The 16758-nt window shown below is 34.3% G+C and overlaps 1 protein-coding gene across 6 annotated transcripts in view; it reads left to right on the forward strand.

Moving 5' to 3' along the window:
* ZNF638 (zinc finger protein 638) overlaps positions 1 to 16429 on the forward strand; it is a 107685-nt gene extending 91256 nt beyond the window's left edge. For all 6 annotated transcript variants that reach the window (XM_081156943.1, XM_081156939.1, XM_081156940.1 and 3 more), the window contains 8 exons: positions 2293 to 2330; positions 6498 to 7713; positions 8306 to 8371; positions 9665 to 10616; positions 11428 to 11532; positions 14101 to 14202; positions 14950 to 15068; positions 16108 to 16429. In XM_081156943.1, the coding sequence (XP_081013069.1) occupies positions 2293 to 2330; positions 6498 to 7713; positions 8306 to 8371; positions 9665 to 10616; positions 11428 to 11532; positions 14101 to 14202; positions 14950 to 15068; positions 16108 to 16179 (2670 nt within the window). In that variant the 3' untranslated portion in view covers positions 16180 to 16429. The remainder of the gene's footprint in view (positions 1 to 2292; positions 2331 to 6497; positions 7714 to 8305; positions 8372 to 9664; positions 10617 to 11427; positions 11533 to 14100; positions 14203 to 14949; positions 15069 to 16107) is intronic.
* The last annotated feature ends 329 nt before the right edge of the window (positions 16430 to 16758 follow it).

The following is a 16758-nucleotide window of genomic DNA, read 5'->3' on the forward strand; positions in this document are numbered from 1 at the left end:
AGTTTTCTGTTTGCTCTAGAGTGCATTGTCAAATAATTTTCCACAGAAAGTATGTGTGGGCAGTACATTTTTAAATATGAATCCCTGCATATTTGAAACTGACTTTATTTTGCCTTTACATATTTCATAGATAGTTTCCTTAGGTGGAAAATCCTTACCTCAGATTTTTTTTTCTTTTATTGTTTTTCCTATCCAGTATTGTTGAGAAGGCTGATTCCAATCATACTTTTTATGTATTCCATTCTCTCTGAAGGCTTTTAGCATTTATTCATTAAACAAATATTTATCTAATTCCTTTTCTATGCCAGCGCTGCTTTATACATTGGAATACATTGATGAACAGAGGAATCAATGTCCCAGTCTTCAAGGAGCTTATTTAGTGGAGGAGATGGACTATAAATAGATAAGAAATATATATAATGTCAGGTGGTAAAAAGTGCAGTGAAGTGCTGTGGAGACAAATCAAGATAAAAGGATAGAGAGTGGTGGAGGAAATATGTGTGTTTTAGAGTGGTCAGGGACAGACCCCCTGAGGTAGAGTTATTTGAGAGACCTGAAGGAAGTCAGAGAGCAGTAGCTCTATGAAAAAATCAAGAAGAGGTTTTCAGAAGAGTGAAGGCCTTAAGGACATTTAGTGATTCGGGAATTTTCAAGGAGGATCATAGGGCTAGTGCTGTGAGCAAGGTTTTACCCTGATTTAGGACTTATTTTCTATATCCTGCTTAGAGCACTGAAGGAATTTATAAAAATCTAAAGATTAGTGTGTTCCTGTGCCTGAGGAATGTTTTCCTCTTATTTCTTTGATTATTTCTTATTCAGTTTTAATGTTCTGTATTTCTGCAAATAACTATATCAATTTTGTGGATGCTGTATCCTGTTGAATTTTTCTTTAGAGTAATTCTTTAGAGAGGATATTCTTTAGAGGTGTTTTTAAAGCTCTTCAGTTCTTAGCAGTACTTTTAGCCGTTTTTGTGTACTGTTCACTTTTGTGCATTTGTGTGTTTTGTCTATTCATTTATGAATAAAGAAGCAACTTAGCTAATGAAGGTATCTGGTGTAGATTTCCTCTGCTATCACATAGAGGTTTTCTCTTAATAGCTTCTCCATGAGTGGGAAGACTGCTTCAGAACATTGTAGATGGAGCTTATTAACTGCCATCTTTAATTTCAGTCATAAATCATTACGATATAGACTGGCTCCCCCACCAGATATCCCAGTAAAGAAGGCCGTTTCTCTGGGACTTGAACACCCACACCAGGAATTCTCTCTGAGCACATTGCTCAGGTTTTTTTTGAAGTGCAATTCTCAGTTTTTAATTTGACAGAATCCAGAGAAAGATAATTTTCAACTCAAGAGGACACAATTCTCACAGAAAAAGCCTCCAGCTTAGCATGTGTAAGCCCTAAAGGGCATATATTTTTATAGAGAGAGGGTGACAGCTTTGTGGAGGCTTGGGAGGAGTAGAGAGAGTGAGCAAAAAAGAGAAAAAGAACTCATGGACACCAACAACAGTGTGATGATATAGGGTGGAGGTGGAGGAGGGCATATGGGGGATAAATGGTGATGGACAGAGACTTGACTTGGGGTGCTGAACACACAGTACAGCGTACAGATGATGTGTTGTAGAATTGTGCGCCTGAAACCTGTATAATTTTGTTAACGAGTGTCACTCCAATAAATTCAATTAATTAAAAGGAAATAAAAATAAAGGGCATATATTTTTGTTGTTTTGTTCACTCACTGATGTGTCCTAAGTGCCTAGACCAGTGTTTGGTACATAGACACTGAATTTTAATTTCTGCTTTCATTTTGGGCCCCCAAACATTGCTTTCTTGGTGGTTCAGACGTGTTTAAAAGGATTGTTAAATTTTTGTCTAGCCTTTCTAGGTGTTTTGAGTAGAAAGCTTTTTACGTCAACTAGTTTCCCTTATAAATAGAAGTTTTTTTCAGTGATAATTGCACAATGAAGATGTTGATATTTCAGGTTGATTGTTTTTATTCTTAGCTTTAAAAATAAAAAAATTGTTTCCTATTTATGTCAACTTTAAGGAAACTTATTTTTCTCATTAATTGCTGTGTGAGAGTTTTTCTCTAAATCTAATTTTATCTAATGAGAAAAAAAGTCTAGAACCTGATGGTTAAGTGGACACTGAAAATTAACTTTTAATATATTTTTAAGGTATAGTTTGTTTTTTTAGCTTAGATTTTAAGAATTGAAATCATTGTACTGATGGGTTAAATATTTAAAGTTCAGTAGAATAGCTTCTGATAAAATGTGGAATTATGTTACAGGCTCAAGCTGAGAAAGACCAAGAACTAGGAAAAGAAAGGTATGTTACTTTAAGTTTGCTAACATTTTCATATGGTATTTAGTTAATTACTGCATTTCATTTCTGTATTTTCTAGTAATTATTCGCATGTGGCAACAATTTCATATTTTTCATGTTCATTTTGCATATATACAAGTGTTGTGGTTTTCTCTTTTGGTTTTGTTTGACCAAGGGTATTTTTTTGTTTTTTGTCTCAGTCTTTACTGATTTTTATTTTATTTTAAAAAAACTGTATAAACATGGTTTGAATTAAATATATAAATATGACTTCTTTATGAAATGTTTTGCTAAGACTTTTGAACACCTTGACTCTGATCAGTATTATATTCTTGCTACATTTTCTTTTCCGAAATAGTTACAATAGTAAAACTTTAATCTTTTTGCATAATCTTTTAAAATTTTATTGACTTAAAACCAAAAAGGTAATATTCCGTGTGTATTTTGATACTTTTTAAAAACAACTGGGGTAGGGGGAAAGAGTATTTGTAAAACAAAGTAATATGTACGCTGCTTTATATTTTCAGAGGATGAAAGCTTGTTCTTCAGAATCTACACAAAGTAGTGGCTCACAGCTTTTTTTTGACCACGTTGTCTTTTTACTCACTTTTTCATCCTCATGAATCCACTCTTATCACCACCTTTGCCCCACCAATGAATAACCTTCCTTTTACTACTCTTCATTGGGATTTACTGATTTAAACTTTTTTCCCCCTCTCTTATATAAATAATTTACCCTTATTTGTTAGAATTAATGTAGTAAGACCTTTTAAGTATGAAAGAGCATTTTGAAAGTGTTTAAAATGTGGAGAGTTTATTTTATTTGATACCCTAATTTTAAGATGCCAGGAAAACAGGATGTCTTATCAGTTTTTCTTCTCAGTAATTAATTTTTATAAAATGAGACATAAATGATAAAGATGGTTATGAGTACATTAAAATATGTTGACAACTTTAAGCAATAGGTTTGATGTATGTGTTAGCACAGACTTTTTAAAGTTACGTATCATCATACCAATTATATTCATATGTTTGCTATATGTTTACTGAGCCCATGAAGGGCTTAGTAACAATGCCACATGTAGTAGTAAAGATAGACCTACAGTTTGGCCACAGTAACTCTGACTGGTAAGTAAGTAAGCTCTTTGAAAAATCTGTTTTATATATTTTATCTGACAGCTTTTTCAGGTGTGCAAGAATAGGTATCATCTGTGTTTTGGTCATTCCCCCCCCCCCCTATTTTGACTTTCAAAATCAAATATATTTCTTAATGAATTTAGAGATAGTTGCCTAATCTTAAAAATCAATTTTAAAAATTCTAGCACTAATAACTTTAATGCCCATTTTGCACTCTGTTCTTTTCTGACTTACGTGACATTAGAGAAAAAGCTGTGGGGTTTAGCCCAAATACTTGACATTTGTTTATTGGCGTAAACTGATCCTGAGAAAATAGAGGTGCTTTTGTGCTTGTTTGTGTATAGTTGAAGTATTTAAATATATTTTTCTACTGAAAGGAAATCTCACATGGATGTTAATAATTTAATAATAACTCTACATTTTTCCTGTTCTTGCCTTCCCCAATATATAAACATTATTTATTTATTATGTGATTAAGGCTCAAAATAGGGAAGCAAGATAAAATTTTCACCAGTTCATTAATAATGTTGGGAATCCAGTGGCCCTCTAAAATAAATACTGATCTTCAGTATTGTTAAGTCTCAGTCTAAAGTTTCTTGTAAAGTGTATGGTATAGTGTTAACATTTGTTCTCTTGCCCAGCTTTTATTGTATGCCTTTTCTGAAGGTTTTGAAACTCTGGTATTATGGGAGGATGAGGGTGGGACAGAGGGTGGGAAATTAATGCCTGTATCCTGAATGCCTTCCTGAAATCATTGTTTATGCCATTTCCCACAATATGATTGTATTTTCCTTTGCTCTTTTGAAAGACTGGTTGTGTTTGACTCTAATGTTAATAATTACATCTTTTTGACATTTCAAACTGACTTTCCAAGCTAACTGGATGAACAATGAGGCTTTTTCCCATATTAGCCAGAAAACTGGATATTAATTTTTGGTAAATGAGTTATCTATGAAGAAAGCACTGTAATTTAAAAAAATCAGTGCACAAGAACAAATATGGAATTGAGCCATTTTCCAAGTAGGTCTGTGCTCTCTGTTTGAAATGTGGAACTGCTGCATTGTGATTCATTTTGTAGAAAAGATAATAGCTTCTTCTTCCTCTTTTTTTTTTTGTTTGAAAAACTTTATAAAATATGGTAATGGGGAAGGAGTTGCTATATTCTAGAACCGGGAATCAAATCTCCACTGCTAGTCTTCTAGACCAGTAGATTGGTGTTTTTGTAATAGCCTTAATTTGTCAGGTTTAATGTGCAGTTCTGTAATGAAGCAGGAATTTGAATTGAATCCTTATCATTGGACATGAGTCGTGTGATTGAAAAACAAGCTTACATTTTGAGAAATCATATTTATGTAACTGAATGTCACAACTTTTTCTTGTCTTTGTCATATTTGTGCTTGGCCACTAGTTTTATTTTGACTAGTCCTAATTTGGAACGCTTAAAATCAGCCATTGGTATTTTTTAATATAAGGGATGTGAACTGTTTCAAATAACCTTTAAACCCTTTCAGCCTGTAAAGGGTAGCTTATATGCTTATATAAATGAATAGACTATGTATTGATTAAGGTCTCTGGTTACTGGCTATTCAACTTAAATTCCTCAACCTCTTTGCCTTTACATTTTTTTTGTAAAGAGGTGTTTTTCTGATCTCTAAGAAAAGCTTTCTCCTTTGGAAGTTTAAACTTACCAACTTTAGGGGAAGGCTCAAATTGTTAGACCCTCATGTGGTAGCACTTTTTCCAAACTTCTAAAATATTATTAACATGTCAAGACACAGATACCCATTATCTTGTATTAAATGAAGGATATATGGTCACCCCTTGAAACATGTCATAGAGGGTGTCTTATCACCTCCTTTTTTTAAAAGTAGGAAAAAGAAGACAATACTCTTTCCTATGAGGTATTGATGTAGCATTATCACTTTCCATCTGGTGTCTTCCTCCACCCTGCTGCTTCTGATGTAATTAAATGAATGTATTTGTTGAACTTCAATTTGTGTTGATAACATGCTGGACACTGTCTTCGAAAGCTTGGATTTTCCTTGTTACTCTTCAGAGCAGTAATATATTCTGTCTCTGTTTCAGTGAAAGTAGTTGAATTACAGAATCACACTTTTGTTTACTTTTGATTTGGGAAGACCATGATGAAATAAGATCAATTACATATACTTACCTGGTATTTCTTCCCATTTCTTCTGAATAATTTTACTTACATTTTTAAGTTATGTATTAGAATTTTAAATTATTCTCTGCAACTGGAAAGATTTCTTTTAACATATTCCTTCTCATAATATAGCCAAAGGCACATATTTTATAATAGGACTGCATATTTATGTTAGGGTGATTCTATCAGTTTCACCTCTAACTTTAAATCTCCAACAGAATATTTAAAAGATACTTCCAAAGAATGTTTTAAGTATTAGTAACAAGTACATTTCTTGGGAAATTGAAAACAAATCTATCTCATCCAAAAAAAAAAAAAAAAAAAGGAAGGTGACTTGGTTAAGAGTATGTATGGCCTTTTCTCCCTACCAATTTCCGTTTGTGTTCCTTTTAGGTAAGGCTTCAAATTTCAATGTATGGAGTGTTAGTTTTATCATAGAGCTGTACACATACTATTATTTCAGTCTGTTGGAAAGGTAGGGCCTAATAGTAATTTGAGATGTTCACATTCAGCCTTTCGATGTCAGAATCAGATTTGACACAAGGAAAAAAAATCTGTTATAACTTAAATGAGTACAAGGATCCCATCAGTGGTTATAATTTTGCCATTTCCTTTGAACTAAAAAGAAATCTTCAATGCAGTGGAGGATCTCTTTAAAATTTTGATATTGTTTACATATTTACATCAAAACATCTTAACCATTTTAAGGCTGATTGGCTGGATTTCCCAATGCTTATTATTAATGCATCTGGAAGTCTTAACAATTGGCATCAACAGGATTATTTATGATGGCTGAATTCTCATCATAGTTTGATTTTTGTTTGTGTTTTTGTTTGTGTTCTTTTTTGTTTGTTTTTAAATACTTTTAGCCCTGACTTGAAAAACAATCCAGTTGGTGAAAGTGAGGTGCAAACAGCAGCTGCTAGTCCCTCTGTTAAACCTAGTGAGGTTGAAGAAGAAAGTATTCCCAACATTCAAACAGAAACTTCTGTACAGCAAGAAGAGCCTTGTGAAGAAGAACCTGGCAAAACACTATGTGACTCTGACTTTGCTATTGAAACATTGGAAGTTGAAACTCAAGGAGAGGAGGTCAGAGTGGAAATTCCTCTTGTAGAATCCATTCCAACCAGTATTGGATTATTCACTGAAAATGTAGAGGAGTCCGTTTTAAATCAGCAGGTGTATACCAGTGACTTTGGGAAGGAAGAGGCAGAAATGATTAATTCTGAAACAGAATTAGCAACATCTGACAGTGCATTTATAGAAGAAAGGAACATCCAAGGAATCCTAGAAGAATCTCCATCTGAAGCAGAAGACTTCTTTTCTGGGATTACACAGGCTATGATAGAAGCTATAGCTGAAGTGGACAAACAAGAAACTGTTTCAGAAATAGTGCCATCTACTTGTGTTGTGGCCTTGGTACCAGGAATTTCCACTGGGGATGAGAAGACAATGAGCAAAAAGGGAATTTCTGAAAAAAGTAACATGGATGAAAAGGAGGAGAATGAATTTAATACTAAAGAAACCAAAATGGATCTGCAAATAGGAACAGAGAAGGCAGAAAAGAATGATGCTAGGATGGTTGCAGAGAAGGTGGAAAAGATTGTGGTAGCAATGAAAGAAAAGCCTGCAGAAAACACTGTGATCAAGGCATACCCAAATAAAGGAGTGTGTCAGGCTATTAAGCCTGATGAAACTAGTAAAACTAGTATGCTGGCTGCATCAAATGCACCTAGTAGTAAATTAAGCATAAAGACTGGTATGGTCTCTTCTCCAAAGGCAAAAACTACAGCTTCAAAATCTGAAAACCAGAAAAGTTTTCTAAAATCTGTACTCAGAGATCAGATAAGTGCTGAAAAGAAACTTTCAGCCAAGGAATTGGTTCTTAAACCTTCAAGTGCCAGGTTGGCTGAAAGCAGCAGTAAAATCAAACCCACTCAGAGCGGTATTACCAGAGGAGGCAGTGGAAGGATCTCAGCCCTGCAAGACAAGGATTCTAAACTGGATTACAGGGATATTACAAAACAGTCTCAGGAAACAGAGGCTAGACCTTCCATCATGAAACGGGATGACAGCAACAATAAGGTGAGGAGGGTAGGAAGAATGGCTCAGTGTATTTTTGAAGTGATTAGCTCTCCTGTTATAGCTATGGAGTAGGAGATGTAATCTTTTATACTTTCATCTCCTCACTTCACTCCCAAGCTCCCATTTCCCTTTCTGATTCCATTGATCTAAGCCAGTAGATACTTAGAATAATAAGCTCAAGTTCGTAATTATTAACAGGTGTGAAAAGCATTATTTGGATAAAATGTGGTCAGAAACATAACTGTGGTTTAAAAATAAAGTCTGCATTGAGTCTCCTGAGGTAATTTAGTACTCCACTTCTGAATGGGAAACTTTTCTCTTTTAAATTGAAGCTTTACTTACCAGCTTACTGATTACCCAACTTAGACATTGTTGATAAAGGTCAGTAAAACTGAATTTAACTACAACTTATAATAGATTATGCCTATACTGTTATTAACTGTTGACTTAGTTTGGTATACCTGTTAAACATTGGCATAACTAAATGTGCTTGGATAATGCTTGTTGTTTGAATTCTCTTTCTCTTTTTAAAGAACATTAATAACCTAGTTGTAAATTTTTTCCCCCCTGTATTTTTCACTTAATATTTCAGACTTTGGTTGGGCAAAACACTAAGAATCCTAAAAGCACGACTGGTAGAAGTTCCAAATCTAAAGAGGTGAGAAATAGTTTATTAAAACGGACCCTTCTGTTCTATCCATCCATGGAACAGTTCATCTACCTTATAACTTGTGTCTCTCCTGTGATAATTGATGTAGAGCAAAGGATAGGAATGAGATGTTTTATTTTCTTTGGACCCTACCACCAATTGTTTTTGACCTTGAACTAAACTAGTTTGTGTTCTTTGTGCAGGGCAAAAAGTTACCCAGGGACAGAAGGAGAATTAGAGTAGGAAAATACCTTCAATCTCATATTGACAAGAATAGGTTATAAACACAAAATAAAATCATATGTGAAAAGGATACTGACATTTGGAGTCTTCCCCCCATTTTGCTCATTTCCTAAAAGGTGGTAATTTTGATAAAGGATGGGCTCTTACTTTTCTGGTACTCAGTTGCATTGCCAAACATACAGCTTACATTTTATATTTGGTTGTTTGCTATTTTAGGTTTCTAACATTCATAGAATATTTTTTCAATCATTTTACTTACTTTCCCTGGTAAGGGAGGAATTTGGGCCTATTTTATTGGGACAAGGGGATATGTTAGTTTAAGAAGCAGAAGTAAGGATATGGGTAGTTCCATTGGCTTAATAAGTTGATAATACAATTGCTTACAGATTCCCCCCGCCCCAAAATTACTGGAGATATATACAAATGTCATTATTATACGTACTAATAATTGATCATTGATAGCATACTAAATGTCATAGGAAGCCTGCTGGGAATTTATTTTCTGAAGTATTGGCATTATTTTTTGAATTACAGATATTTTTTCAAGTGCAGTAATATTTGACATTAAGTCTTAGTAACTTTCCATATAACTTTATCAGTATGTAAACTTTATATCTTAGTGTTGCATATCATAAAATATGTATTGGTCAACGAAACAATCTAGGTGTAGCTACTTACTTTCTAGCTTCATTGGGATATTTAATATATGGAATAGTAAGTTCTTTATATTGTTTGATAAATGCTTTTGTAGTATTTTTGTGCATCATATTTTTAAACTTGTGCATCATTTAGGAATTCACTGTAGTCTTATTGAAATTAAGTGAAGGTGGAATTAGATTGTTATTACTAGGATTTTACCCTTGGCATTGTTTACTTTGTGAATTTCAGCTAATTTATTTGCGGGGCTTTTAAAAATAACTAATTTCAACCTTTAGGAAACTTCTCTACACTGAAATTCTCACAAATGATACTTCATGCACATTTACTGGGACTATTTGAAACCTAGTCAGTTTATTAGTTATTCACAGTTCTGTGATTTTTTTTTTAACCTTTCCACAGGAACCATTATTTCCATTTAATTTGGATGAATTTGTTACTGTGGATGAGGTTATAGAAGAAGTGAATCCTTTGCAAGCCAAGCAGAATCCACTAAAGGGAAAAAGGAAAGAAGCTCTCAAAAGTATCCCTTCCTCTGAACCTAGTTTAAAGAAGAAGAAGGGGAAAACTTCTGCCCCTCATGTTGTCGAGGGAGAATTATCTTTTGTAACATTGGATGAGATAGGGGAAGAGGAAGATGCAGCTGTACATCTAGCACAAGCTCTAGTCACTGTAGATGAAATAATTGATGAAGAAGAAATAAATATGGAAGAAATGGTAAAAAATTCAAATTCACTTCTTACATTAGATGAGTTAATTGATCAAGATGATTGCATTTCTCATGGTGAACCTAAAGATGTTACTGTATTGACGGTGGCTGAAGAACAAGATCTTCTCAAACAGGAACGCTTGGTAACTGTGGATGAAATTGGAGAAGTAGAGGAGCTACCTTTAAATGAGTCAGCAGACTTAAATTTTGCTGCTTTAAATGCTAAAGGAAATGAGGGAAATACTGGAAGGGATTCCATTGGGTTCATTTCTTCTCAGATGCCTGAAGACCCTTCTACTTTAGTTACTGTAGATGAAATACAGGATGACAGCAGTGATCTGCACTTAGTAACTTTGGATGAAGTAACTGAAGAAGATGAAGACTCTGTGGCAGATTTTAACAACCTTAAAGAAGAGCTTAATTTTGTTACTGTTGATGAAGTTGGAGAAGAAGAAGATGGAGATGATTTAAAAGTTGAGTTGGCACAAAGCAGAAATGACCGTCCCACAGATAAAAGAGGGGATAGGAAAAAGAGAGCTGTGGACACAAGGAAGACAAAACTTGAAGCCTTGTCCCAAGTGGGTCCAATAAGTGAGAATGTTATGGAAGAAGATCTGAACGCCATGATTGAAAGGCACTTAGCAGGTAGATACTTAGAAGTGGTAGTCTTTCTATTTTATGAGGGTATTACATTTAAAATATTAAAAATACATGTTGCAGCATTACTAATACTTTTACTCTGTATTGATGAAAGAAGTCAACAAATAGTTATGGCCAGTGGTATTTTCCAAAGAAATGTATACAACTTTCACAGATTTCTCTTAGTTACAGAATAGGCCTTGCCCCAAGTTGTTATACCTCAAGAAAAGATGACAAAACTAAAAAGCAAACTAGAGTACCCAAATTAGAATTGGAATGGAAATGGTATATTTGCATTGCTGGGAAAACCAGCTTTTGGTAAAAAGAAGAATGTTTATACAAGACTGCCTTCCCAGTATTTGCTTAGACTTTGGATTTAGAAAAATTCAGGAAGGTACCATTTCGCTTTTAAGTAATATTTTGGGGTATAGAATAATGGGTCAGCTCACTTTCAGGACTTCAGGGAAATCAAAATAAATTCCAATAAGGAAATCTTGAAAGAATTAACTAAGAAGAAAAAATACTAGGAAGGTCCCACAGGTTTGTGGAACAAAATAGAAAACAATGTATAGGCTTCTTGGGGAACACAGGTAGGAAGGTATAGTTTGGAATAAGATAAATCAGAAAATAAAAGGAGAATGTTTAGACTAATATTGAATGTTTTTAAATAGAATTCTATTTTATATTAGAAATCAGCTTCCTTCCCAAATTTGAGTGCTGTTTGCAAAAGAGGTGCTAAAATTGTTACTCAGAATTAAAAGTAATTTAAATACTGTTGCTGTAGCAATAAATTAGGCTTTTTTTTTTTTTTTTAAAGCTAAAACGCCAACCAAGAGAGTTAGAATTGGAACAACTCCACCGTTGGAAAAAGCTATTGAGACAGAACCAGAGCAAGATGAAGAGGCCTACCAAATTAGTGAAGGTAAAAAGCAGGATTGATGGAAGCGGGGCAGGAGAGTAACACAGCAGAGGGGGTCTTAGATCTACCGCTGAAGAAGAAAAGAAAAACAGTAAAAAGAGTGGGGGATAGGGGCAGACTTATAATGATTAGATCTGAGTAAAGATTTTTATCTTTGTAATTTAGAAAGAGAGAGAGAGGAACATAATGAAATGGGATAATAGAATAGTAGTTGATTGTATTAGAATGTGACAAATTTGTGAAAGTGATCCATGAAAGATTATTCTGACCATGTTGCAGTATCAAGTGGAAATCATTTATTAACTAGCTCTTATTTGTAGACCAGATCTGATGCTTTGTGGATGCTGCTAAGCAACCAGCCAGTGAATTCAGATGTCTTAATAACATTAATAAAATTATGTTGAAACAAATAGGGAACATTGTCTAAGTCAAAGAGTTCTTTAGTCATGCAACAAATATTTGTCATTGTGTCCATTATATTTATAGCAAAATACTAAAAAGGGTAGGAAAAAAAGGACACCATTTCAGGTCTCAAGTTTATTGGTTCAGAGAGGTAAAGCAAAAAATCAACTACCCAATGACTTAAACAGCCCTTGTACCATCCTCTTTGAAGCACTCTTCTTGCCCTCTTGCTTTTCTATCCTCTCTAAGGAAATACTACTACTAACTGTAATTCAATTCAAGTTCACTGAATCTGATCTTAGCTGGGCCTTCAGTGCTGCTCCAGAATCTATTATAGGCCTCTTTCCTTTCCCATTTCCTAACCAACTATAATCTAAGCGTTTTTCTTTCCTCTGCTGAATAACCTTGCTTTCATTTCTGTTCACCAGAACAAATATATGATCTCCTCTGTCTGCCAGCTTGTATTTTACCCATATTGCCTCCTCACACATAAAATATGCCCAAGTCTTTCCCATTTAAAAAACCATGCCCTTAACTTTGGAGTCCTTCTACCTGCCATCTTTTCTCCTTTTTTTAAGAGCAAAGCATTTAGAAAAACACCTATTGTTACTTCTTCATTTCCTATTGAACTGGATATATTTTGATTTCTTTCTGAACCACCTTCCTGAATTGGTGTTGATAGAGAACCTCCATTGGGTTGTTGTGAAACTTATTTAAGTTTTTTTTCTTCTTAATTTAGTTTTATTTGACTTCTTCATTATTTGTTACTATTGATTATGCCCTCTTTCTTGAAGCTCTCTCCCAAACAGGTACTCTTCTGTCTTTGTCTCTTCTCTATAACCTCTCCTTAATACCAAGCCATCGTTAGTGGTTTAGTTGAAGAATGAAGAATAGAGAAAGGATGATTTATTTACTGCTTCTGTAACAATTTATTTCCATTAATAGAGAGACAGTATGTTTGGCAATAAGTTTTCTAGCTTAAGAAAAGATCATTTTTTAAACTTAAAAGATTTGTTTTAATCTATGTGAATTATATAATTATTATTTATTATTATGAGATAAATGTGTCTTTGGAGTTTCTGGAGTAGATGTGTTTGAAATAGTTTGTTTCTTTGCCGAGGGAATAAACTTTTGTAGGAAGATACTGGATGCTATTTTAACCCTCAAGTCAAGAAAAGGGATACAGTCTTTTTTTTATTTATTAACTTTTTAGGACTTGATGACCAGTAAAATGTGATGAATAAGAGAAGAATAAATAATATCATAATTTCTAACAATCTCCGATTTGGTAAAGATAGCCCAGTTGCCTAGAGAGGGAACTGAACCTGTGACTGAAGCAAGTCACAAGTCTTGCTTGTAGCCTCTATCACTTAACTAGCCATGCAACCTTGGGCATATCAGTTTCTTCCTCTCTCGGTTTTGCTTTCTCCATCTATGAAGAAATAGGGATAACAGTGATTTGACCTGCCTATCTCACACGAGATAGATGCTAAATGAATGATATGATGTGGAAGGGATTGGTCAAGTACTGTGCAACAGTGTAAGGTATTTCAGCTCCTGAGGGTAACCAAAATTGCTTAGAACCAGTAATGTCTGTCTTCCCCCAGGATCATATGCAGTGTCTGCTAACACGAAGTGCTTCTTACATATTATTTATTCTGCTGGGTTTTAACATTTGTATTTTCACTTGTGATTCTGTCTGATAAGGGTCTTAGTCCATCAGTTTTGGCTCAGTTGGGTTTTTGTTTTTTGGGGGGCGGGTTTTGATGGAAGGGCCTCAGTACAGGGCATTAAAATTATTCTCTGCTCATATCCCTTTCCCCTTAATCCACACTCTTTCCTCCAACCCAACACTTTGCATACACAAGGTAACTCTTGACAGTAATTATTGAACTTCTTCCATTATCCTTTAAATTCTTTCTGGAACAATTTATAAATAAAATGAGCTGTTAGCTTTAGTTCATTTCCTTTAAATTCATTTAATAGGGTTAAACAGATTTACCTATTTAATTCTTACATCAGAGAATCTTGGAATAGTGGTCAGGTGGGATTAAGCAAGGTGAGCCATAAATTAATTGTTGAAGGAAGGAATTATCTAATGTTAGCTTTACAAAGTCTGTAAATTGAGTTTAAATAATTTTTTTCTTTTAAAAAATGTAATAACTTTAGTTGATGAAGACTCTGACTTTAAGGATTCTGAACCAGACCGAAAACGCAAGAAGACTGAGGACTCTTCTTCAGGGACATCAGTGGCAGCTGATGTCTCTGAAGGTAAAGTAACGATGACATTTTTTTCCTTATCCATATGAAATAAAAATTCAGCACTGTAATGAAGGTTCTGTTAGTGAGATGAGTAATGGAATAACCTTGCTTAGATGATTATTTTGGAGTGGAAAGTAGCAAGTTTTGCGCATTGGCATTTCTGTAAAGTTTATTAGGCTGTGTTTTCACCTAGCAAGGATATTTTATTGATTGCACTCTTGAAGTCTAGGATATATCTCTTTTTTTTAATTTCTGGTACTTTTTTACTGCTCTGTTAAGAATTGAAATAATACTTGCCCAGGCAGAAATTTCATAGTGAGTAGAACATACTGAAAAGCTTAGCTAACCGACTTTGCTCATGGCTAGCTAAGGTGATCTGAGGGATTCCTTGTCAGAATAGTCCTGAGGCAGACAGTTGCCCATGATTTTGCCTCTTTCCTGTTTTATTTTAATAGAGGATTCCAAAGACGTTTATTTCAAAGAATCTCTATGAGATTCTTTTTCAGTCAGTTGCCATTCCCTGGCATTCCTGGAGGCTCTGGAATGTTATAGAATTTGTTAAAGAAATAAAGATCTAATTTTTGTGATTAAAAGCTTAATTGCTCTTGATCTCTAGATATATAGCATTGTATATTATGTTTGTATGTAAGTATATACTGTGCTTAGCTTTTTGTCATGTTTAGATAAATTGATTAACAGAGCTATAGAGAAGATATCATAAATTTTCCTCTCTCTTTCTCTCATTCTATCCTCTAGATTTAGACTTTCTTGTACCGAAGCCTGGATTCTTCTGTCCAATTTGTTCCCTCTTCTACTCAGGTGAAAGAGCAATGACAAATCACTGCAAGAGTGCACGTCATAAGCAAAATACAGAGGTAAATTTTATTATTAACTCATAAAATTTTCAGGTGATATAATCAAACTGTTTAAGTGTCCACCGAAAAGGTACATTCTTTCCCTTTGGGAGAACTTTTGAGGATGTCAGTTGATTTCTCTTAAGTTCAGAATCTTATTCCTCTTCTTCATTGTACCTTGCCAGTCTTTCTTTCCTCTGGGAGCATTTGCCAGAGTAGATTCTGCAGATCTGTAATCCCATGTGACACGTCAGTAAGTGTGGGAAACTATTCTGATATGCTTTTGCAGAGTCATAGACACACAGCATTTAAGTTTCTGCATTGTCTAGTCAGAAAGAACTGCTGAACTATTTAGCCTTGAGGAAATAGGCTTAAAGACTATCTCAGCCCATGTATCTAACCCCAAGGTCGCATAATGGCAGACCTAGATCTAGGATTTGAACCTATCTTTGTTTTATTCTGGGCTTCAGCCCTTAATTGCTATGTTCCAGGGTTTTTTTTAGCTTTTTGTTTATTTTTCTTTGCTGCTTTTGCACCTTTATATTGCTGTTCCTTTTCCCTCTCCCAGTCCCACTTGTATTTCTGGTTGTTCCTTATCTCTGAGATTTCTACTTAAATATCAGCTTCCCAGAAAGGCTTTTGCCTAAGAAAGACAGAGCTAAAGTAGAATGCCCCCCCCCCCCCACGAGTCAACCTTAATCAATTACCTTATTAATTTTTCCTTTATAAGGCTTACCGCCACCCAAAATTATCTTATCTTACTTATTTTTTTATTGTTTCTCTTCCCCCACTAGAATGTAATTTCCGTGAGGTAAAGGGTCTTACCTAACTTTTTGACCACTGAATCTCCCCAAGCACCAAGCATAATACCTGATAATTATTAATATCAGATGACTGATGAATGGAAGGAAGGAATGTTAATGTAAGGCACTGTGTTTCAGATCTTTATTTTATAAGATCAGGCTCTTTTAAATTGTAAATATAATGAAATATATTAGATTTGTTTCTATACACAGCAAAGCAACATCTAATATTTTATATTGCAAATTAATTTTAACAGAAGTTCATGGCCAAGCAAAGAAAGGAAAAGGAGCAGAGTGAGGTTGAAGAAAGAAGCTCAAGCTCTAGGTGATTGGGGAAAAGGGGAAAAATTTGTTAGACATTTGTTTAGGGTCCAGTTGATTTGTGTATTTTTGTTATCATTAATTTGTAATTTTTGTTTCAGAAGCAAATATTCATGTTGTACAAATTTCTGATTGCCCTTGGTGTAGAGACTGATGGGGAAAGTATGATGGGTTTGATTTTTATATCAAATCATCAGGCATGGAGAAATATCTTTTAGAAGTGTTAAAATAAATGTTCCTACTGTATATTTAAAATACCATCTTGTGTTTGTGGCTGATTTATTAAAGACTTGTTTACCTCTGATGTTTGGGAATTCTTCATGTGTTAAAACATGACAGTGTTTTACTTTTCTTCAACCATCCATGTACAGGTCAAAGATTTCTTAAAACTCCCAATTTTTCTGGCTAAAATTAGTTTGTAGCATGTTTGGTCCAGGTAGGTTTGAGTAAAATGCTACTTGATTTTTTTAATGTGTTGGGAAGATATTTTTTCTGTTTCTGGATATATTTATTTACTATTTCTGCCACATCCATTTAGGGTAGCTCCTTGAAAATCATTTAGTATTAGCCTGAAACTACAAAGACAA

Source organism: Miniopterus schreibersii, assembly GCF_964146895.1.
Source record: "Miniopterus schreibersii genome assembly, chromosome: 13".
NCBI classification, from domain to species: Eukaryota; Metazoa; Chordata; class Mammalia; order Chiroptera; family Miniopteridae; genus Miniopterus; species Miniopterus schreibersii.